Genomic DNA, 24,415 nt, shown 5'->3' on the forward strand with positions numbered 1-24,415 from the left:
ATGTGCCTTTGGGCACAAAAATCAGACATGCACATGTCTTTAACAAATATGTTTCAATTTGAGCCATTTTTAGTAGTGATATATGTATATGGTATCATTTCATTGCTATGATTGATATAAATTAGTACACTTGATATATATATGAGACGTCCTAATCTACTGTAAAACCATATATTCACATGGATTTATACTGTCATAGTCTCATTCTCACTACGATATTTGATTATTTACATAAATGTCTTGATATCAAGTTTCTCCAAAAGTGTTTCTTATTCACATATCGTTTTTGCATCGTATTTATCGTGTGCATTGTTTAGCCACATCTCACGGGGATTTCTTATACAATTCCAAAAGTTTACTATCACTCACTGTAAAACGAATGCAACACGTACGGGATCAATATAATACATGTGTATTTGGATACTTTTGGTAGAGAGGGTAAATTCTGCAGATTATGAGGGGTGAGTGGAGGAACAGAAAAAGGTGCAAAAATGGTCTGCGTCTTCATTTCTGCAGGTTTTTATGTTTGGGACCTAATTAAAGAACTCTTCTTTCCCAATTTATTCCTTAGGCTCTTTTTCATTATTCAGTTTACGTCACCTCAATAATGCCATGATGATAACGAGACGCAAAACGAATCGGAAAACGAGCTAATACCAATTCTGATTAATTATCATGGTTAAGTAGAAAGAAAATGGTAAGTGCATGAGGGAAGACTCTGTGAAAGATACACACAAATTATGCATTATGTAAATTACCTTCTTCTTCTTTTTTGTTAAAGTTTATGTAATTTACATTTATAACGTTGTAAATATAATTGAATTGGTCCCATCAAACCCTAAACGGCTAAAGGCAACTGATTTATTCCTGCTCCGTACCACTTCGCACCTTGTCTTCCAAATTTATCTTTTCAAAATCTTAATTACTCTTGTTTTTTTTTTTTGGGTCAAAGAACTTTGATGTTATTGCACGTAGAGAAAGAATCTCGAAGACGGATGGTGGTAAAAGCAGCAACTTTAATATATCACAACGCAAGTGGGGCCACGGGAATGTTATCTAAGAACCAATAAGAGAGTGACGCGTCAGAGAGACAATTTGCAATTGCATCATTGCATTTCAGGGAGACAAAACAGAAGTCTTCTTTTAGGTCCCTCCACAACATCAAGCTTTCCAAACTGAACTTTATTTTTTTTAGTGTCGCAGCATAAAAAGAGAAGACTATCAAGTCTATCATGTACTGTAGATGTAGTGCCCATTGTCCCACGATCACAAAACCATTCGTTATTGCAAAACACAGACCGGTTTCAGATTATTTTGAAAATAGTGTGTGAACTCAGATGGTGCGAATAGATTAGGATAGTACCGCGATAATTTAATCAGTTATGTGATTAATTTGTTAAGAATGCCGCTTGGATGAGACACCAAACTAGACAAGAAGAGACGACCATGCATATGTTTCGCTTCAGGTCCAGTTAATCACGCTTGTTTGCATTGGGCTTTTCAAACTGAGCCAGCCCATATGAAACGATAAAGAAAAGATGGAAGAAAATGACTTTGAGTGTTTGAATCTGTAAGGCCCACTTCAAAACTTACCGAGGGTTTATAGAAAAATATCAAAACAAAAAGAGGTGGACAGTAATCGAACTTTGAACCTCCGACAAATAGACCTAGCAATAGCACCGAATTCAACTATTAAAATGGTCAAGATGTTTATTTATTCACAGGAACCGGCCTCTCTATAAAGAAAATGGCGCCATTGATCAGTTTGGATTTTTAAAAGTCAACACTATGAGTAGCAGATAGATGACGACCTAATCTTGTCTCATAAATCTTTTTATATAATTTAAATTCCTCAAACTCGTGTCATATACAATAAAAATAAATAAAGATTTGCTATAAGGTGAGAGATAATGGTCGTTTCAAATTAGTATAAGAAAACTTTATATATAAGGTGAGAATGTTATAGTTAATTAAGAAGACTACTACTACGGACGTGGGCGGGTCAGGTCTCTCAGTATGTGACAAAATTGAATGATTTTCCCGCTACATCCGTTTATGTTTTTGTGGACGGCTCCAAGTTTCAAATTTGATTTTTTTTCCTTGCTTCTATGTCTTAAAGCATAAAAAACCAAACAAGTGTTTCTAATTTAAAATTTAACACATCCGCGATTGATATAATTTATTTGGTACGGTCCATAGGAAAGAGATGGAAGATTCAAAACTGGCTAACAGTTCTCGTGCGACTTATAGCTCCTCTCTCTCTCTCTCTCTCGTAGATTCTCTCTACTTTTCTTCCTCCTCTTTCATTAGACATTTCAAAATATTAAAAAGAAGAAGAAAGAACCAAAAAAAACATAAAACATAATAGACCCCATCAAAATTAGAAAACGCAGCTCTCTCTGCCGACGAATACGTTGAGGGTATTATAGTCCAGGATTTAGTTAGAACAAAGAGTACATTTTGTCCAAAATTAGCCAAATCATTGACACAATACGAACTAGTGTGTGTGATTTATGACTCCGCGTAAGAATGTTTTAATTATACCGTACCGTATTCTAAGCGGAAAATTAGGCAAAGTTTGTGATATCTTTTTTTTTTGTTTCCGTCTATAATCCATAATAATTCTGACCCAAAAAGAAAAAAAAGGAAAAAGGGTTTATTAGGAAAAAAAAATATTAGAGCCGTCGGGGAATTCTGATTGGTCGACTCACGTCAAACGCATGAGACACAGCCAAACAGACCACGGCACGTCAGCATTACACGTGGCTATTACTACAAGCCGGCGGCTCGGCTCCAAATACCACTTATTTATATATATATATATATATAGATATTTTTTTTCCCTTTTTTACTTCACAAAATTAAAAACTTTCCTAGGATTGCATTTAATTTATTTAGTAATATCATCACTCTCAATCTTTTAAAACCGAAAAACAAAACTTCTTTAAAAATGTTGTATCCATAATTTGGAAGAAAGAAAAGAAAAAAAAGGATAGCCAATGCAAATTTGATATAAGCGATGCCTTTTGTTGGGATGTTATATATAATTTCAATCATCACAGGCATTTTCCAAAATTGGGGAGATTTCCATTGCTCTAGAATTCAACAGTTTTTTTTATTATACAAAATGCAGATTCTGTATTGCATACAAAATGCCAAGAAAAACTATTGTTCAACCAAAAAAAACAAAAGTACGGATAGATATTTATTACTCCAATTTGGATGATGGTAATAATTACTAAAAGATATTTATCCCAGTTCAACTACTACTAATAGTTAGGGAAAGATTACAAGGAGAGAATCTACACAATATGAATAATTAAGGTAAATTTGTACAGAGAACAAAAAAAAAAAGGAATCTACACAGATATGTATGTTAAAAAAAAAAAAATTATTTGTTGACTCAATATAATAGATTTTATTGTAATGTATTTATTTTTTAAAATCTATTATTAAGAAAAGAGTGAAGGATAATGTGAGAGAGAGAGAGAGGAATCATTTTCTCGTGGGTGTGTAACTGTGTATGTTAGAGAGAGAGAAGAGCTACAAGGTACAAAGGACATAGAAAAGGTGGCCCGCCATTAGTCTTCTTCGGTTTCTGAATCATCTGAGTTTCTCACTTTGCCTTTACTCCGAAGACATGCTTTTCTTTCTCCATTATTACATCTTTCAGGGGTTGGGTTATTCTCGTTATTTCACCCCTCTTTAATCATAAAATATAAATATAATTATACTCTCTGTAGTTGGGGGAAACATTTTTTAAAAACTTTTTTGTAATCTTTTAAAACTCAAAAAATGTGAAAATCAAAAAACCAATGAGCGGGAAGGATAATTCCCCCAAGATGAGCGGCGATCAATGCGGTCAAGGGCAAACTAGGCATAACCCCGCTACTTTTTTTTCCACTTTTTATTTTTATTTTCTATCCTTATTTATTACTATTATTATATAAATAAAAGTAAAAACGAGTAAACAAATATCCAAATTATTTTAATCTGATAGAACAAAGGAAAGAAATTGCCAGCAGGATAAAATACGCTATCTCTGAATGACTGACTGACTCAGACTCAGTAACGAAGAAGAAGAAGATCTTATTTTTCTCTGTAATAATGAACAGTACCGTTTTTAGAAATATATTATTTATTTTGTTGTTATCTTTTGTGTATCTTTTCATTAACTTAAATACGCGTCAAGAATTTATACACAGAATCTACTGATAATACTCTCTCTCATACACATACACATACACATATTTTTATAGATTTATTGCCGCTTCTGTAATTTCCCATTCTTAGAAAAAATACTTTTCTGCCCCCCTCCCCTTTTATTATTTAAAAGAAAGAAAAAAAAGAGTGAAAGTAAAAAAGCGTTTTTTTTTTTTTGAGAGAGCGAGAGAGAGATAAGAAAAGGGAGGAGTTTTTAGTAGACAAAGGGAGAGGCTGAGATTACCAAATTGAATGCTTTACCAAACTCACATAACCATCTCCTCTTGACCCCTTTTTTTTCTTTTCTTTTAAGATCTTTTCTTCTTCTTCTTCTTCTTCTCGCCACCGCTCCTTCCTCCTCGTCTCTCTCGTTCGTTCTTATTCTGTCTCAAGGTACTTTTCCTGATTCCTCTCCTCTTGTGTTTGTCTTTTGTTTTAGGGTTTTCTTTCTTTCAAGGGTTTCTCTCTCTTTCTCTCTCTCTCGTATGTCTCTTGAATTTGTTTTTTTTTCATTTCAGTCTCGTGACTGACTCTGTTTTGTGTGGGTTGTTTTCGTAATTGAGTTTTCCGGTCTGCTCTTTTTTTTTTTTTTTTTTTAGGGGTTCGCAATTCTTTATTTTTATTTTATTTTATCTCGTTCTTTCTCTTGGAATCGGGGCAAAAAGGAACGTTTTTTTTTTACGTTTCGTTTGAAAAAGAATGTGAATTTATATTCGATATCAAAGATTGAATTCTAGTATTTTCCTTTTCTTGTTCTTGGTGTTGTTTAGGGTTTTTTCGATAGGAAAAATGGAACAAGCAGCGTTGAAGAGCAGCATCAGGAAAGAGATGGCTTTCAAAACCACTCCTCCGGTTTTCGAAGACTTTCTTGCCGTCACCACCACCACCGCTCAGAATGCCGACGATTTCTCCGTTGACGACTTGCTTGACTTGTCTAACGACGACGTTTTCGCCGACGACGACACTGTCCTCCTCGACCCTCATGAACAACAAGACATGGCCCGTCACGAACTCAACGACGACGCTGACGCTCTCCCTCGTCGGAGCAACGATTTCCCCGGCTGTGACGACTTCGGTAGCGAACTCTCTGTTCCGGTAATTACTTTAATTGTTATAATATTTCGAGAATACTTTCTTTGATTTCTATTTTCCCTCTAATTGAGATTTTGTCTCTGTTTTTTTTTTGGGGTAAAGGCGGATGATTTAGCCAACCTTGAGTGGCTATCTCATTTCGTGGAGGACTCCTTCACGGAATACTCTGGTCCAAATCTCACCGGAACCCCGACTGAGAAACCTGCGTGGTTGACTGGTGACCGTAAACACCCTGTCACTCCTGCCACGGAAGAGTCCTGTTTCAAATCCCCTGTTCCGGCTAAAGCCCGTAGCAAACGTCACCGCAACGGAGTCAAGTCCTGGTCACTTGGTTCATCGTCCTCTTCCGGTCCTTCCTCGTCCGGTTCGACCTCCTCCTCCTCCTCTTCCGGTCCTTCCAGCCCGTGGTTCTCCGGCTCTGAGCTGCTCGAACCTATGGTCACGTCTGAGAGGCCACCGTTTCCCAAGAAGTATAAGAAAAGGTCTGCCGAGTCAGCTTTCTGCGGTCAGCTGCAGCAGCCTCAGCGGAGGTGCAGCCACTGCGGCGTTCAGAAAACTCCCCAGTGGAGAGCCGGCCCAATGGGAGCTAAGACCCTGTGCAATGCGTGCGGTGTCCGGTATAAGTCGGGTCGTTTACTACCGGAATACAGACCCGCTTGTAGCCCGACATTCTCGAGTGAGCTCCACTCCAACCACCACCGGAAAGTCATGGAGATGAGGCGGAAGAAGGAGCCAGCCAGTGACAACGATACCGGTTTAAACCAGCTGGTTCAGTCCCCACAAGCTGTACCAAGTTTTTGAAGAAATAGGGCCTTAATTAGAGCAGAGATTTAGGATCCGAACCGGTTCAGTTGTTAGCCCCAAGTTAGTTTCTCATTGACTTGTTCTCTTGTATATTACTTTCATTATTTTTAGCATTTACTTTTCCTTTCTTTTTTCATGCTAGGGAGTCTCGGTAAGTTCTTAGTAACTGATTAGGTCAAAAAACTCAGTTGTATAATACAACTTGTATTGTACTCTTTTTCTCTTCAATTTTATTCAGTTTAAATTTTCTCATTTCAAAGTTTCTGCGTTATGGCATGTTTACATATAGTTTTGATACGTTACATTCCGAAATTTAAAGATTACTGGGGATAATGTGGAGTTAATTTGAAACCGTTCGAATTGGTTTATAACTTTAATTGTAGGGGAACGCTGCATACTAACGCAATTAAATGGATGGACCAAACTATGAGTGAAATCATTACGTAGTGTTTCATGGACACGCGACATGTGGCGTTCGTTGTCTCTTTCTTAGTGTTCTATAGTCTAAATTTTTTTATAAACTCAAAATAACTTTTCCATTTTTTTTGGAACCAAACCAAAACTTCAAAACATGTCGTTATTGATATATTTTCTAAAACATTGTCTTTTGTTAGCGACTTTCTTTTAGTCTTTGTCTCTTCTTCTTTGATGCCGTGACTTGAACTCATGAAGTGGTAACCCTCAAACCAAACGAGCTACATGTTGTGGCTTCTTTTAGTTTTTAGTCTTTAGCTTTGATATCTCTGCACGTGTTCTTAGCGTATATCTTTCGGTCTATGCAAATGAGAGATAATAAATCGTTATATTCATTATTAAATCTTTTAATTTTGCTCATTGACTAATGTAAAAAAAAAAAAAAAAAATCACTTTTAAAGTTTCATATTTATAGACTATAGTAAATTTAGTATACATACGCTATTAAAAGAGGATGAGGCCTTGTTTGACGGCTAAAATGGTTGACTATAACTTAATTTTGACTTAGTAACATCAAATTCCGTAAATGAATATTCAATTTTTACAAATTTTAGTAGATAAATCAAACCTAGTCTTGACCAAAAAAATAATTAAATTAAAGCATTTTTTGTTTTGTTAATCTAACTCCTTTATAACACTTGGATTTTGTATTTGCAGAGTTTTTATTGTGTTTAACTTTTAACACTCCAAAAACAAAATCACGTAGTCAACTCACGGTATCGTCAAAAAATTATTTTGGAAATATAATTATCTTATACTTCTCAGTTTCTTTAATAATGTCATTATGACATGAAGCAATTCGGCACAAATTTTAAAAACTATTGTAATTTTCTACAATATCTTTTATAAATATGTTTAAATATATTTTAAATTAATAAATTGAAATAATATGGATTAAAAAATATTTCATCTTACAAATTGTATTGAAAATACAAACCGACATATTTTGTAAAACAAAATTAAAATTTTAAAACAACACTATTTTAAATCAAAAGAAATATAATGGAATGAACTATTTTACTTTCAAGAACCTTTATCATTTTAAACATTATTAAATTTATTGAGAAAACACCGACAATGTCAGATAATAATTATTGTTTCTACGAAATTGTTACAACCTATATTGAGTATTAATAAATTTATTGAATAATCGAGAAAACGGATTGGATAATATTTCTATGCAATTGTTAGTTCTATAAAATATACTCGTTGACCGTTGGTTGGGATTGCACGAGGTACCATATATCGTCTATGTATACAAATCTAAATTCAAAAATCTTTCAATTAAAACTTTAAGTTATTTTCTAACCATATATAAAAAATTGTGTTAGCAAAATATGACAGAACCAAAAAATCACTATTTGACTATTTGACTATTTGACTATTTGACTTCCAAACCACTCGTAGGCTTAAAAACCAAGCAGGAAACAACAGTACCAAAAAGAGAAAAACCTCTTTTACATCGTAGACCATCTCCAATAGAGCAACTCTCGTAATAAAACTAATCATATAATAAATATTAAACTAATTAAAGCAACCAACATAAATTTTAAACAAAATCAATCTTCCACTCAAAATTGCTTAATCTTTAAAATTTCAGTTCCATAAAAAAAAAAAAGAAACAAAAGAGAATATGGATCTACTTCATTGCATTAGTTAAAAAAACTGTGGACTTTACAGTAAAAGATGCCATCGAGAGCAGCATATGAAGAGTGTGTTAATGGACAACCACTATGTGTACATCTGAAGCAAGTCTTGTGGTAAGATTCTTCTTCCATTGTCATCTTCTCTACTGGAGCCCTCGACTATGCAGATGATCACACCAAGAAAACAGATTAGAAAAAGATGGAAGAAATAACGAAAACAGAGGATTATATGTTGAAGAATTGTTGTTCATACCGTTTCATTCAATTTATAATTTCTCGGTCTTTCCCGCTGTAAAAGATCAATCAATAAGACAAAGTATCCACTAGATTAAAAGATTTCAACAAAAGATTAATAGAACAGAGCTAAAAAACAGAGGATTTGACAAACCTGTTTAAAAATTCTTGCTGAAATTTCCAGATTCTTTGAAGAGCTGTTCAAAATGAGTCTTGCAATACAAAACCTTTGCCTATGAAACAGATAAAAGAATTTGAACAGTCAATTCTAGCAAACAAAAGCATGATGTACTGAAGCAAGTCGATACAAACACTTGAGTACTTGACAAACCTGTGCAGCTAACTTCTGCACCTTCACGCTTTGTGCTTCATCTCCACACTTTTTCTCTTTTGCTGCAACATCTGGAACCAAAGATCAAAGACTTTGGAAATAAGTCCTGTGTTATGCAATACACCAAGCGTCAAACCTGGTAGTCCCCTAAAGGTCAGTCACCATCCGCAGTCGTTATTGTTCTCGGAGATCGATGGCCGTGAGATCTGAATAATCAGATCGATCCGAACATAAATCGGATTTTTATGGATTTGAGGTGGATTTGAATCGATGCTATGGATTTGGGGTGTGATGAATCGTCGGTTCCATTGAGGGAGAAGAGAGAGATAGTCGCGAAAAAGGGAAAGAAAAATGGGGAAATTTTTTTTTTGCCTTTTCTATTTTTCATTACTCAACCAAAATCTGACACGTATCGTATCTTAAGGGTTGCTAAAGGTTGCTTCCGATGGTTCGCAGAGAAACGATTCTCTCATAAATAGAGCTTTTTGATTTATTTTTGAAGTATAAAAATACTGAGCAACTCATTGAGGATCTCCAGTGGAGATTAGAAGTAATTTTACCAAAAAGAGGAATAATAATAATAAAAAACCGCATGGTTAGAACTTAGAGCATTTGTATTGGGAGGTTTTTTTGAAGCTCTTATATTTTTTTAGTATTAAAAAGTGTATTTTTACACATAAGAACTTTTTGTTTGTTAATTAAAATTATATTTCTCCAATGGTAAACTTTAAGTGAGGTTTTTAGTTTTGAAAAAAAAAAACCATCATATCTACAAAGAATCACATATATAATGCTGAGTTTTTAGTCTTAAGGCTATCTAAAACGATCGGTTGGTCATGTTATACACTCTCTCGACCAGCTTGGTTGAAATCAGAACGAGACAGTGAACGACAATGCGTGAAGTTTGGCTTCCGGAAGAAATCGAGCAGTTGGCCACACCATCGAACTACTTCCCTGGTGGACAAACAAACACTAGTTATTCTCTCACATCAAATCATTGTTCACAATAAAACCCGCCCAATCTCAAAACTAAGGAGCTTTATCACCAAGAATATTGCAGGACATGATATGCAGGTTGTTGTCTAATCTAAAAAATGTGTCTAAATATAGAATACTACGCAATGTTAAACGGATAAAGTGACCGCAAAGGACGAGAGCAACAATTACCACAAATTGTATATTTCACTAAGTTTCTGGATAAATCATTAAACCAAATCGATCATTAATTTATTACCTTAATGCCTCCCTGTCAGCAAATAAAATCCCATGAGCAATGTCAAATAACTTATCTTGAAAGTATTCATTTTATTCAAGATATACCTGTTGAAACAAACCTCTGTTTTTTTATCTCAAGTGCTAAAGACGATACTGCAGCAACCATCAAAGTGAGATCACGCATGGCAAGCAACCAAAAGAAACCTCTGTAAAGAAAAAACCCAACACGCCATATGAGAAAGTGCATCTTCATACCATAAACCATAAATGGTCTTGGGTTTTACCCCGTCATCACCATCTCCACAGATGCCTTTGGAGGAACCTAGAGACTTATCTATACCTTCTTATTGACTCAGCGGACAAGTAAAGAAGAAGCAAATTCGACTCAATGATTTCACGAACAATTTTATTCCTCCCCTATCAAACGCCCAAGTGAAAAACAAAGATATAAAATCAGTTACCCAGAAAAATCAACAACAATGACTTGCACTAATTAATTGAATAGGAAAAGAATGGTAAAAGACAATTCTAGATCATAAAGATCAGACACCCAGAAAAAATAATAAGAACAATACTAATTGTCCTAAAATTTACAAATGTCTCGGTATTTGATTGTTATGTCTTGCAAACATATTGCAAATGTCATCCAATGATTATACTTGTATAAGTTGGAACGTTTGAAGACACTCCCTTATCAGAAAGAGACAACCAAGTTTGAAACAAATCTCACCCCAACACAATACAACACAGCACAACACAACCCATATTGATGAATGATGAGTTTGAGACAACCAAGTGCATCCACATCCAACCCTTAATCAATTTCAAATGTGATCAAAAAAAATTGGGGTCCTAGCCGAAGAAGAAGTTAATTTCTGAAAATCAAAGAACCCTAATTTCTAAATCCTTACTAAACAAAAATTGATACAAAATTAAACACAAACGTACCATGGGAAAGAGATTGGTGATTGAACATCTCCGAATTGGTGAAGGAAAGACTCCAATTTTGTGGTCTCCGATTTCATCCGAATCGATTGAAGGAAAATCTCAATCAATTTCGCTACTTCTGTGGCGAGAGAGAAGGGAAAAAAAGAGTAAATGCAACTTTTTTTTTTTTAATTACACCCAACCAATTTTGAGCACGTCGACGTTTCTTAAGAATTCTTAAACGTCTTAACTAAGAGGCTCTTCTTAGTATTATTGCCAATTTTCATTTATTTTTAATCAGATTAAAGCTAAGAAAGAAGACTAAGAAGTCCCGATAAAGATGATCTTAGAACTTAGAAGTAATAACAGATATCTCTCTATATATATATATATATATATGTTAGCAATATAAATTTTTGTTTACAGATAAGACCAAAAAAATTGCAAATTGTAAAAATTTGAAATGGAAAGCTTGGGAGTCACGTGATTGACATAGCCTACCCGCTTCATCCAACCACTTTCCCTTACCCCGAAGTCTCTTAAGTTTGCTTAACCATTTCATTTGACCTTTCTATAAATTTATAAATCGTCATGGTCCACATTTTCATTGTTCAAATCACAAACAAAACAAGGCTAATTTTTAGACTCACATTCATATATAAGTAATGTTTTTTCCCCGTTATTTTAAGATAATACTACAAAATATTGTTAATAATGGATGGGAGTTTTTCTTTTAGTTTCACAGAAGTTGAATTTTTGAGGTGTATGCCTAAATTAGAGGGGTCAGTGAGGGCGAACAAGACATGTGATGGAGCAACATTCTTATAGTCACATTATTTCTCCTCGTTCATTTGACGCTTCGTCTAGTAGAATATTACCACACACCCCATAATGGCATATGACTCTGTAAGACTACTTTCACGATATCCTTGCCATAACAATGGTCTTTGATGAGACTAAACAACTAAACGATGAACCCACCATTAATCTCTTAACTCTTAACCATCGTGACCATATTGATCTGCTTCCTGTTTTTTGCATTCAATAGTTAAGCAAATGGTAGACTAATACTATTCTTTTTGTTTCATAATACATGTATTAAAGATTTTCTCACATATGTTAAGAGATTAGTAAACTATACAACTTTTTCTATTGGTTATTTGGTAGGACATTAAAGTAGTAAATATAAAACTACATATTTTATAAAAGAATTGTATTGCAAACTTAAAAGGATATTTTAATCTAACACGAAAAATAATCCTAAAATAATAATTGATTTGAAAGAAAAAATACAATGAATTTGAAACGGAGCGAGTAGCAAGCAAAAACGTCATTTATTCTGACTTTCTGAGTCAGTGAACCAAAATGTTTAGGCTTAGTTAATTTCGAGTACAGTATTCGGTATTCCTCGCGGAAAGGATTCAGAAAAATGTTAGTAACACAACAAATTCATCATAAAGTAATATTTTCGTTCGTCGATTAAGTTAAAAATAAAATAAAAATGGAGGGTAGGACAAGTGTCACGTGCTTTACAAATCGTTCATGACTTCGTTCACGTTCCAACTCTCTTGGAGAAAAGTATGTCTCGTAAAGATTGATATTTTGGGATATTCTTTTGTTCTATAGAAATTGATGTTTTGTAAACTTCAAGAAGTAATCATTGAAAATATTCAAAATTTTGAATTGTTATTGGTTTAAAATTAAATAATATCTCTTTAGTCAAAAAAAAAAATATATTTAAACTCAGTAATCATTGTTTTCTTAAAATGTATAAAAACTTTTAAACATTAATATTTACGAGAGAAACTATATCATATCTCGAATTTGGGAACTAGCGATGAAGACAGACTATTTTTACTATATTTGAGTCACAAGAAGCTATGTACGGTATAACATCTAACTTTCCAAATTTAGGTACACAAGTATTATTGCAATTTTTTTTTTAATGAATTTTCTTATGTGAATTGCCTATGGGTTTTATTACATGACTGTAGAAGTCACATGAACCTGACATGTAATTTGCGTTAATTAACAATGTACATTTAGATGTTAGGGTTGGTCAATGACGGTATTTAATAGATAGAGTTAGAATCAAATTGTTTGGTATATGGGTGACCCACCTTTCTCATCAGTATATGAGACCCGCATTATCTGTCAAATTCAAATGAACAGTAATGTATTAGATAATGGTATCAATTTTCTAGATGTAGTCTAGCTAGTATATACTGGAGCAGAGACAAGCGAGAGTGTACCGAACATATGCCTAACAAGTTGACTTTAGAAGGAACCGAAATACTACGTCAACGTGTACGGTCTCGGCTTTTGCATTCCCAACGGCTACTTCTGTGGCACCCTAAAATGGGCTTAGCTGAATGAAATTGAAACCCATCAACGAAACAATCGATAGTGGGAGGAGGAGGAGGGGGCTGGGGGCCTATCAAAATATATATGTGGAACGGCTAAACAACGTTATTTATGTTGTTGCCATAAATGGAACCATGGAAGGGGAGTAAGAGATGCAAAAAAAGTAAACTCCGTTGCCGGGACTCGAACCCGGGTCTCTCGGGTGAGAGCCGAGTATCCTGACCAGCTAGACTACAACGGATTTGTTAATTTGTAGTATAGACTATACTTAACTTCAAAAACTATTTGCGGACATTTTTATATTCTCAATTAAGCTGCTTTTTTTTTTGGATTTGTACCGTTTCCACCATTTTCCTTCTATATGTTTAATTTATCGTCTTAGCGCTATGATATGAGCGACGTGAGTAGAGCAATAGTCCCTAGGGTGGTAACTCACAAACGCATACCTATGTTTTTGATATAGAAAAGGACCAGCGTAGGTCCAAAAACAGAAAAGGACCAGCGTAGGTGGGTCTCTTCCGTTGACGTTAGTGAGGCCCAATATTTGGACTTTTATTCTTAATTCTGGGCTTTTGTGACGAGAGACGATCCTTTTGTGACGATAATGTAGAAAAAAAGGTAGTATAAAAGAAGAAGAAAGAAAAAAGAAGTAGAAGCGTTGACTTGTCCGCATGATCATGTGACAATCGCGCTCATAATTGAGAAACTGTTGTTTGGTTTTGTCCAGATCCACATCATGTGCATGGCCCTCTAATTGATTTATTAAAAAACTGTCTATTTAATTTCCTACTTCAAAAGATCCAATTTTGTAAGTGTATACATTCACGGAATTATAGAAGGATATTAGAAAAATGGCCCATCATACCTACTTGTATTAAATAGTATAGAAAAAAAAAAAACACAAGTCTCTTGAATATACTCGAACTACCGACCAAGCTACACTAGTATCGCGCCAGTATTCATGCATGAACCCGACATCTGTATCCAATAAATCCATCCCAATTAATACTAATGTGTTGGAAATTTTACCCTTGGGGTTTTTATAGCAACTCTTATTTTCAACAAGCGATAAAGCAAAGCATGGCATACAATAATTAAAAATCTTACACTATATGCTTTTTTTTTGTTTGTTAATATATATGTTCCACAACGTAAATGTGTGATTTTCATCAGATTTGGAAAAAGGAAATCATAAAACAAATCTTATCTAAACATGAATATGGGGGAATGCATATATGAATTATGTATATCGAAGTTGGCTCAGTATATAAATAAATGTAGTTATTAGGGTGTAAGTAAAAGGTAAGAGATAAAAAAAAAAAAAAAAAAAAAAAAAAAAAAAAAAAAAAAAAGAGAGCAGAGCACATGCATTGCCTCAGCGATACACACATAAATTTATTTAAAAGGCACAAAAACGGAACGCCCATGTGCTGTGCTGTGCTGTGGTTTTGCTTTTTCTTTTGCCTTTTATTTTTTTTTGTACTCTATAAGTATAAACAGTACGCTCCTTAACGATAATAATTAAAAGGAAATGCAAACTCAAGGTAAGGTAATGATGTTTGTTGGTAAAAAAAAAAAAGAAAAAAAAAAGAAGAATGAATGAATGAATGAAGCACAAATATATGCTTGCTTGCAAAAGTAAAAAGAAAGTTTGATTGCTATTGTGATTGTACAGTATTTTTGTTGTTGTTGTAATATTTGAATTTATTAGTAATGACGACCTATAAGCCAAGTATAAACTGTAGTCTCTCCTTAAGGATAATACTTAAAATGAAATGCAAACTCAAGGTAAGGTACTAATGATGTTTGTTGGTAAAAAAGATTTGCTTGCAATTGCAAAAGCATAAAGAAAGTTTCATTGTGATCGTGACTAGTCACTAAGATCGAAAGGTGATTGATTAGCAACATGAAATGGTGTAGTAGTAAATTACTAGTCGTTAGTTAGAATAATTTATTTAATATATAGTAGTAACTATGAGATAGCTTCCAAGAGAGAGTATTTATTTTGTGGGTGAAGGCGACATTCATTAATGTTTAGGGAATTGAATTGAAAAAAAAAAAAAAAAAAATGTAGGGAATGAGAATCTGATTAACAACAGATTTGGGAGTGCACTTATTAGTTAGATTAAGAGGCATTGAAGGGTACAAATTAGTAGTGTGAGTGTCTCTGCTTTCTTTAGCGCGGCAGTTTGGAGAGAGAGAGAGAGAGAGATGATGAAAATGCCAGATTGCAAAATTCGCTGAAACGACGACGATTTTGCGCAGAAAAACGCCATAAACGACGAGAGAGCAGCTAGCTGTGCATTTCAATTTCCTCCGAATTTCAAAAGACAGAGAGACTTGGGGGGAAGAGAGAATTAGTCGCGGCGCCGGGTTCCTCCCAAGGGATCTCCTCTTCCATTTCTTCTCGGTACGGTTACGGTAGATGGGGATTGGGGAGGGGAGGAGGTTTATGCTTATCGGGAAGCTACGCACGTACACGCTCCTTTGAGGTAATTAAGAAATTTTGAATTGAAATTGAAATGCAGGCTTTATTTATTTATTTTCCGCTTCCGGATGTTTGCTTTATTTCTCTCAACAACTTTCATTAATATTATTTTTTTTGACTCTTGCTTCCTCCTCACCCGAGATGAGATGAGAATATGAGATTGCTTCTCTTTTTTTTCTCTCTCTTTTTTTTTTCCTGGTTTGGTTTGGGTGTTGTTGTTCTTCATGCCCTCACAATGCATCCCACATTTTCCTATGATTCTTTTTTTTTTTTTGTTTGTTTGAGAAATTTATATATGGCTAAATAAATGCCTAACTGTAATAAGTTTTTCTCTGTTTGTTTGTATTTGGACGCAGGTAAAGTAAGCCAAAGGTAGGTGTAGGTTGGTGTCTCCGAAATAATTCACTGCACATGGACTTGTTGAACTTGGAGTTACCCAAAGATTCCTTTCAGCTAGCCAGATCGAACATTCTCTCTAAGATTTAAGGGCCTTCTCTGATATCTTTTCCAAGGTAATTTTTTGATTTCCTTCATTACTTTATTATAATGTTCTTTTGGTTTCTAGCCATTATGATACATTAGTTAATGCCTTAGGCTTCTTGGCACTTCTATGCTTGTAGTAACAAACCAACACTTTGACACAGACTATTTCTTAGGGGACCCATCTCCACATTATATTTAACTCCATTTCCTCTCCTCTTACTGCATTTTCTTTAAAAACTTGTGTTTGTCTCTGTCTTATCAGAATAGACTGTTTTTTCGACTTTGCTTTGCATTCTCTCTGTTTATTACTATTATAAAACGTGGTTCTTTGACTCGACTTTCTTGCTGCAATGATTGACTTGTTGCGACTATTATTTTAGTTTGTCTCTCTTTTTCCCCACTTAATTTGCTTCTCTCTCTCTCTCTCTCTATATATATATATATATATATATTCTTGTTTTCTGTTAGGGTGGAGGTCGGGTAGAATGATGGCTACAGAAGATGATCAGATGCAAGGACCAATCGTCAGTGAGGAAAAGATTTATGTTTCTGTTCGTATGCGACCTTTAAACGACAAGGAACGTTTAAGGAACGATGTGCCCGACTGGGACTGCATCAACGATACCACTATCATTTACAGGAGCCATCTTTCTATCTCTGACCGTTCCATGTATCCTTCTGCTTACACTTTTGGTAAGCCATTTTGGTCTGCTTCTCTCTTCCCACCCTTCCTTCACTAGACCTTACTGAGCCTTTTCTCTCCTCCCTCTAGACAGAGTGTTTGGCCCTGACAGTTGTACGAGGCAAGTGTATGACCAAGGGGCCAAGGAAGTCGCTTTCTCTGTTGTCACTGGCGTTAATGGTATCTCACCCTTCATCCCTGCTTTTTTTACTCTTTCTCTCTCGCTCTCCTTCTCTTGCATTGCATATAACTCACATACATGTTTTTAGCTAGTGTATTCGCATATGGGCAAACAAGTAGTGGAAAGACTTACACTATGAGCGGAATTACTGATTGCGCCTTGATTGATATATATGACTACATTGGCAAGGTAAAGCAAAAATACATTATCCTAAAATCTTACTACTTCATTTTCGGGACTTGTAGTAATTATTTACTTTCTGCAGCACAAAGAAAGAGAATTCATTCTAAAGTTCTCTGCCATGGAGATCTACAATGAGTCTGTAAGAGATCTCTTAAGTACAGATACTAGCCCACTCAGACTTTTAGATGATCCTGAGGTATATATAGGATCCTTTCATTTTTTACAAATGATCTTTTTTTGCAGTCAATCTCTCATGCTGGCCAATTTCTTTTTGACAGAAAGGGACAGTTGTTGAGAAACTCACAGAGGAAACTCTGCGCGACTGGAATCATTTCAAGGAGCTCCTATCTGTATGCGAAGGTAAAGATCATCCAAATTGGTATCTCAAATCTATACTAGCTAGAGATGTGTTGCAACAATATTGACAAATGTCTAACCATTTACAGCACAACGGCAAATTGGAGAGACAGCTCTAAATGAAGTTAGCTCCAGGTCTCATCAGATTTTGAGATTTGTAAGTCATTTTGCTGATTTATATTTATGGTTTTAACATAGCCTTCTTCATGATGTTTTTTTTGAAAATTTTATCTTAGTACTCCTACCTTCTTACAGACAGTTGAAAGCTCGGCTCGTGAATTTTCCACCAATGATAAGTTTAGTACACTTACAGCGACAGTGGTACATATCTTTGAACCTTCCATCAAATAATATACTAAAACTTCAGTTGAAGGGGATTTATTAACAAACTACTTGTCGTGCAGAACTTCATTGATCTTGCTGGAAGTGAACGTGCATCTCAATCATTATCAGCCGGCACAAGGTTAAAAGAAGGTTGTCATATAAATCGAAGTTTGTTAACACTGGGAACTGTGATACGTAAGCTAAGGTGAGATTGTAAGCACTTAGCTTCCACAACATCTTCTTTGTTGTGACAATATATGTTCTTTGAGCTTAAAAGTAAATTTCATGGTCTACTAATCTGTCTGAGTTCTCTGGCTCAAACATAGGCTTATACCTGTGATCACCTTTTTACCTTGTTTATGTTAGTTTGTTGTATTGTTCTTTACAACAAGGCTCCTTCTTTTTTTTCTTCTGATCCATTAGCTTAGTAAGTTATGTGGTTTACTTCATGCAGTAAAGGAAAAACTGGGCACATTCCATTCAGAGATTCAAAACTAACACGCATACTTCAGTCTTCTTTGGGAGGAAATGCAAGAACTGCCATTATTTGCACTATGAGTCCTGCGAGAATCCATGTTGAGCAATCCAGAAACACACTGTTGTTTGCGAGCTGCGCAAAGGAGGTGACAACAAACGCACAAGTCAATATTGTCATGTCTGATAAAGCTTTGGTAAAACACTTGCAGAGGGAGTTGGCTAAACTGGAAAGTGAGTTGAGAAGCCCTGGCCAGGCGTCGATTGTTTCTGACACAACTGCATTACTGACGGAGAAAGAACTCGAGGTTGAAAAGGTAGCTGGATGTACTTCAATCACCCTTTTAAAATCTTAAGAAATAGGTTGTACCTGACCTCACTATTATATAAATCATCTTCTTTGGACTGCCGCTTAATACTTTTTCCCTGCGTTTATTGACTTGTCTTGCTCACAATCACAATCTAATTGACCTATAGTTTCCTGGAGGTTTGACTTATGATCTATCCTATTCCTTACAGCTAAAGAAAGAGGTATTCCAACTAGCCCAACAACTAGAGCAAGCTCGTTCCGAGATTGAGGATCTTCGACGAATGGTTGGAGAAGAAAATCAACGAGAAAAAGAGGCACTAGCAACAGAAACAGTAGAGTTAGATGTATGTTATTATCTCTTGTTAATAATTTTACTGAAAGCCTTTCAATGCCACTTATTAATTCGTTTCTTTCTAGGCTCTTCTGGAACATCAATACCCCAAGCTGCGAGTGCGCAGTACATGGGACTCTGAAAATACAACACCACTGAGCCCTATATCAGCTCACCGCTCCAGTATATCTCCACGATCAACTGAATACAGTTATGAAGAGAATGTCTTCCAACTATCAGATTTTAGGATTGACTCTACATCAAGTAGTCCCCTTCAACAGCTTGCGTTTGTAACTTTTTTCCCTAAGGTTCCACTTGATATTCACGGGACAGAAACTATACACCAATCTCATGTTCACATAGAGGAGATTGCAGATCAACCTCATGTTCATGAGGATCCGGTTGATGAAATGGCTGACGAGAATTCTTCGGAGGATAACTGTAGGGAAGTTCGGTGCATAGAAACAGAGAAGTCAGATATCACTATAAGTCCAGAGGAATATATACCCGAGAGCAGTCCAGGCAAATGCGAGGCTGTACATGTACAAGAACCAGTATGTGTGACAGAGCCAAAGAACTTACAACTCCCCACAGAAGTTAAAAGCGAAGAAGAAGAAAGGGTAAAGGAAGTCACCGGTGCCTCTCCCCAACCAAAACAAGAAAGCTATCTCAAAAAAACTCCTCAACTATGTGATTTTGAATGTTCTCCTGATAATTTTGATACAAGCATCTCTAACCTGAGAAGAATCCCGACGCCTCGAGAACTTATCACTCCCTCTCCTGAAAAGCCTTTCTTTTGGAATAAGGATAGAGATTCACAACCGTTAGCAGGCATGAAGCTGACTAGAAGTCAAAGCTGCCGAGCAAGCTTACTATGGAGCTCTTCGTCCTCTTGGGTTGAGAAAGATGCTGATACACCCCCAAGCTGGTACGAGAAAGAATTTGTCAAAACAGCTGAGAGAAACCTGGAAATGTGCGACATCAAGAGCGACAGGTTTCTGCAGGATGAGTTTAGCGGGAGGAGCATGCCAACAACTTGGTTTGAGGGAAGTTTGAGTGACACTGAAACGGCGCATGCTGCTTCGCATGGTATCAGTAACGAAATGGATTCGCCAAATGAATCACTGTCCCGGCCATCTGATGCTTCTGTGTTTGAGGTCCAGACAAGTGGTAGAGCTTCAATAAGCCAGGACAGAGCAGAGGAGTCTGCTGCTCAAAAAGACAAGCAAATCATTCATCGCTCGGTTAGTTTTGCTTAACTTGCTTACATAATTAAAAATCACTCAAGTCAGTGTGATTGAACTGTTCATTGTGGGCAGATGGAGGAAATGGAACAGAAGTTCTTGGCCATGAGTTCAACAAAGAGTTTCAAGGACGCAGCGATGGACCCAATACAAGACTACTTAGACACGCCCTTGAATTGGCCGGTGGAGTTCAAGAGGCTGCAGAGGGAGATAATAGAGCTATGGCACGTGTGTAACGTCTCTATGGCACACAGAAGCTACTTCTTCCTTCTGTTCAGAGGAGATCAGAAAGATTGCTTGTACTTGGAGGTAGAGCTCCGGAGACTTAAGTACATCAGAGAATCTTTTGCTCAAAATAGCAACGATATGACCCTCAGCTCCTGGTAAAACTCGCAAAGTATTTTGCTTTATCTTAGTTAATAATAATTTTTAGGTTTAGTAAAACACTCAAGTAAATATTTATTATTATACCAAGCAGCAGGAGGGCGTTGACGAGGGAGAAGTATAAGCTGAGCAAGCTGATGCAGAGGAAACTGTCGAAAGAAGAGAGAGAGAACTTGTTCTTGAGATGGGACATTGGGCTCAACACGAGGCACAGGCGGGTCCAGCTGGCACAGCGGCTCTGGTCGGATTACAAAGACATGGGTCATGTCCGAGAGAGCGCCTCCTTGGTCGGTAAGCTACATGGGTTCGTGGACATGAATTTGACTTCCACAGAGATGTTTGGCGTCAACTTTGCTTTCAGACCACCTCGTCCTAAGAAACCCAGTCTTTGGAAACGCAGCGTCTTGTCCCTCTCCTTTTTGTAAACTTAACTATAATAAAAAGCCCACGAAAGAAACCTCTTTTCTTTGATTTCTTGTTCATTAAAATCGTCTCTAACCAATTAGTCAATGTGAGCAAGTCTAAGACCATATCATACATACGTATCATATATTCCTCATTTATTTATTGTCTTTTCTATAAAAGGGAAATATACAACGACCTGACGACAACCTTCCGAACACATTATAGGCCCAAAGACTAATCTTCTGAAATCGGAAAAACCATGTTAAATTTTGAGCCCTGTGGCTAATGCTATTCGAATCCAGGTGGCGGGACTTTTCTCCCTTTACCACTCGACCAAAGCGACTTGGTTCTTTTTCTTTTTTTAGTCAAACTTCGAACACATATCTTGTAGTTCAATGTTTATATAAGATTCATGCAAGTCTTTTTTTATCTCTATTTACTCCAAATCACTTTTTACATATATGACCTTCTCGCTGACGAAAAGACAAGAATTTTATCCATTTTACATTAAGCTATCGTATACTAGATCGGATCATAGCTTCCTCAACTAGACTTGTAGGTTCAATTCATACATCAGTAGTATATATTATGAATTGTAGTGTATAGGCGTGAGATCAAGTGTGAGAGAGAAACATGTAGTTGTTTTGCCAAACACAGCGATCAGAGTGTTGACACGAGAACTAACGACAAACAGACAAAAAAAAAGGTTTTACATCAGCTCATTTTTACCCATAACATAACGTCATACTGCAATTGAAAATGTGGCACTATATATATATATATGGACGTTAATATTCAGTTTTTCCAGTAGTCATATATTCTTTTGGAGTACTGTTTTAAATATATATTAAAAGAAATTTTGGAAAAAATGATAGAAAATAGAGAATACAGGATTGAAGAAGGAAACATCATTTGGAGCATGAAGTAACACAAAACAAAATGATGATATATACAGCTTCTCTCTCCCGTTTCTCCCAAAACGGAGCCACCCACCTTTTTTTATTTCCTTTGATCTCCATTCTAAGTTCTAACATAATCATTACACTTCGTTTCATATATATATATATTATATAATTGATTCATATCTTCTAATATATATGCCTACTATTTTTGTGTATCTTGTATACATATAAATGTGCATATGTATACACTACACACACGCATAGAAAGAGTGATGGTGAATTACGCCAACGCGAAATGAGCATATGATTACACTCTGAAGTGTAAACGCACACATGTCGTCGTTCAAGTGGACGGTCCATATCTCTCTTTTTCTACACCTAATTAACATCTTCAATAAGACTCTCACTTCTATTGTTTTCCCCTTGATAGAGTCGGTCGGGTTTCTTCTATGATCGATCTTTCTAAGATCAAGAAGAAACCGCAGCAAAATAATAAACCCTAGAAGGTTATAATTGTCAATATGATGAGGGTGGATCAAGAGTCGTCTAGTATTCCGCCTGGATTTAGATTTCATCCGACAGATGAAGAACTTGTCGGATATTATCTCAAGAAGAAAGTCGCCTCCCAGAGGATTGATCTTGACGTTATAAGAGAGATTGATCTTTACAAGATCGAACCATGGGATCTACAAGGTATCTCTCTCTCCCTCTCTCTATATACTTATCGAATATACCAATATATATATATATATATATTTAAGCATGTGATCAATCCTTCATACTAACTAATTAAAGAACGCTGGTTCCGTCTTTAATATACGCAAATTATGAATTATAAGCCCCATCTACTCTATATAATTAAGACTACATATATAGAGGAGGTCGAATTAGAAGTTAGGGTTTAGATAACTTATGTATATAAACCGAAACCAACTACACATTTAAGCAAACCATAAGCTGCTCACTATATATGTAGATCTGCCTAGTTAATTTGCTATAGGTAATATAATTTGTATGGAAGATTTATATGCAACCTATGATACTGGTTATATGCGCAGAGAGATGTAGGATAGGGTACGAGGAACAAAAAGAGTGGTATTTCTTCAGCCACAAAGACAAGAAGTATCCGACAGGAACTAGAACAAATCGAGCAACCGTGGCCGGTTTCTGGAAAGCAACAGGGCGGGACAAATCCGTTTACCTCAACTCCAAACTTATTGGTATGAGAAAAACGCTCGTATTTTACCGAGGACGAGCTCCTAATGGCCAAAAATCAGATTGGATCATTCATGAATACTACAGCCTCGAGTCACACCAGAACTCTCCTCCACAGGTGATAAATCTTATTCAGAGCCAAACATATATATATATATATATATATATATTCTTCTCACTCTTTTTCTATCAAGGTAGATGTTTCACATTTTTAAATCATATTAAAACACGGCCCCCACTGTTAGCGTAGATATAGGAATATCTACGATTCTAGTATATCGCATATAGTTCTGTGCATATACGCAGAATGATCAAGTAGCTAGTATAGTAGTATAGTGTGTACGTATCTCCTTTCTTGGTCGCAAAAGTCAAAAGTACACGTAGTCTATTAAGAAACAAAAGTATTACTTATTGATCAAGACTAAATGGTGAGGCAGGAAGAAGGATGGGTAGTGTGTAGAGCATTCAAGAAACGAACGACGACGACAGTCCCGAACAAAAGAAGGCAAGTTTGGGATCCGAACTGCTTCTTCTACGACGCCAGTACTCTCTTGCAACCTCTAGGCAAGCGATCGAGACATAACAGTACTGAATTCGCGGGCACACCGTTTAAGCAAGAAGTAGTGTCGGAGGGCAATCATCACGTTGAAGATGGGGACTTGGGAACTATGTACCTTCAGTCCATGGGCGATGATGATCAATTCTCCCAGCTTCCTCAGCTGGAGAGCCCCTCTCTTGATCCGTGGGAAATGACTCCGAAGAGTAGTATTTCCGAGAACAGTCGCCGCGGGAAAAATGACGTGAGCGTCGAGAAGAGAATCACCGACTGGAGATCCCTCGATAAGTTCGTGGCGTCTCAGTTGCTGATGAGTGGCGAAGACTAGATCGAGTGATGAGGCTTAAATGTATATCATGTATGCATGCATGCACGAGAAACGCCGCCGTATTTTGGAACTTTCAATCTTTCTTTCATATATATGGTAGTAATAAGTTGATCGAATGAATTGATTTTCGATGGATAAATAGAAGGTGAGGATCGAACAAGATCTATATCTATATTACTATATATAATGCTCTACGACTACATTTAACTCGGTTTTTTTTTTGTTCCGTATAACGGTATCAATGACTCGAGAAAATGATGATACACAATACGGTCACA

General features: G+C 36.0%; 4 protein-coding genes, 1 long non-coding RNA gene and 1 other non-coding gene across 19 annotated transcripts; 3 read left to right on the plus strand and 3 right to left on the minus strand.

Annotated features, from left to right (window-relative positions):
- The first annotated feature begins 3,976 nt into the window (after positions 1–3,976).
- LOC104762941 (GATA transcription factor 5) lies at positions 3,977–6,351 on the plus strand. Its single transcript, XM_010486359.2, has 3 exons — positions 3,977–4,596; positions 4,974–5,298; positions 5,398–6,351. The coding sequence occupies exons 2-3, from the start codon at positions 4,993–4,995 to the stop codon at positions 6,094–6,096; spliced, it is 1,005 nt and encodes a 334-aa protein (XP_010484661.2). The 5' UTR covers positions 3,977–4,596; positions 4,974–4,992; the 3' UTR covers positions 6,097–6,351.
- Positions 6,352–8,120: 1,769 nt separating this feature from the next.
- Positions 8,121–9,172, minus strand: LOC104762942 (LIM domain-containing protein PLIM2c-like). The gene is made up of 5 exons (XM_087497935.1): positions 9,157–9,172; positions 8,785–8,855; positions 8,615–8,686; positions 8,473–8,508; positions 8,121–8,378 (listed from the first exon to the last, which is right to left on the minus strand). The coding sequence occupies exons 1-5, from the start codon at positions 9,170–9,172 to the stop codon at positions 8,226–8,228; spliced, it is 348 nt and encodes a 115-aa protein (XP_087354061.1). The 3' UTR covers positions 8,121–8,225.
- A 296-nt stretch (positions 9,173–9,468) lies between these two features.
- LOC147923196 (uncharacterized) lies at positions 9,469–11,290 on the minus strand. 13 transcript variants are annotated; one of them, XR_015588568.1, is made up of 5 exons: positions 10,948–11,290; positions 10,340–10,416; positions 10,119–10,205; positions 10,019–10,030; positions 9,469–9,738 (listed from the first exon to the last, which is right to left on the minus strand). It is a non-coding gene; the product is annotated as an uncharacterized LOC147923196 (long non-coding RNA). The 13 variants fall into 13 exon arrangements; XR_015588575.1 differs by having other exon boundaries at positions 9,952–10,030; XR_015588572.1 differs by having other exon boundaries at positions 9,952–10,030; positions 10,105–10,205.
- Positions 11,291–13,458: 2,168 nt separating this feature from the next.
- Positions 13,459–13,531, minus strand: TRNAE-CUC (transfer RNA glutamic acid (anticodon CUC)). Its single transcript has one exon. It is a non-coding gene; the product is annotated as a tRNA-Glu (tRNA).
- Positions 13,532–14,841: 1,310 nt separating this feature from the next.
- Positions 14,842–21,202, plus strand: LOC104762943 (kinesin-like protein KIN-7H). 2 transcript variants are annotated; one of them, XM_010486360.3, is made up of 15 exons: positions 14,842–15,782; positions 16,135–16,290; positions 16,730–16,954; positions 17,034–17,123; positions 17,213–17,313; positions 17,390–17,503; positions 17,586–17,667; positions 17,754–17,821; positions 17,920–17,985; positions 18,069–18,193; positions 18,443–18,779; positions 18,982–19,116; positions 19,190–20,347; positions 20,423–20,730; positions 20,826–21,202. In XM_010486360.3, the coding sequence occupies exons 3-15, from the start codon at positions 16,747–16,749 to the stop codon at positions 21,154–21,156; spliced, it is 3,123 nt and encodes a 1,040-aa protein (XP_010484662.1). In that variant the 5' UTR covers positions 14,842–15,782; positions 16,135–16,290; positions 16,730–16,746; the 3' UTR covers positions 21,157–21,202. The 2 variants fall into 2 exon arrangements, with proteins under 2 accessions (XP_010484662.1, XP_087354674.1); XM_087498548.1 differs by having other exon boundaries at positions 15,244–15,782; positions 17,038–17,123.
- Positions 21,203–22,294: 1,092 nt separating this feature from the next.
- LOC104762945 (NAC domain-containing protein 105-like) lies at positions 22,295–24,319 on the plus strand. Its single transcript, XM_010486362.3, has 3 exons — positions 22,295–22,731; positions 23,097–23,371; positions 23,691–24,319. Exons 1-3 carry the CDS (start codon positions 22,560–22,562, stop codon positions 24,135–24,137), a joined length of 894 nt encoding a protein of 297 aa, XP_010484664.1. The 5' UTR covers positions 22,295–22,559; the 3' UTR covers positions 24,138–24,319.
- The last annotated feature ends 96 nt before the right edge of the window (positions 24,320–24,415 follow it).

Source organism: Camelina sativa, chromosome 18 (genome assembly GCF_030686135.1).
Source record: "Camelina sativa cultivar CO46 ecotype springtype chromosome 18, ASM3068613v1".
NCBI classification, from domain to species: domain Eukaryota; kingdom Viridiplantae; phylum Streptophyta; class Magnoliopsida; order Brassicales; family Brassicaceae; genus Camelina; species Camelina sativa.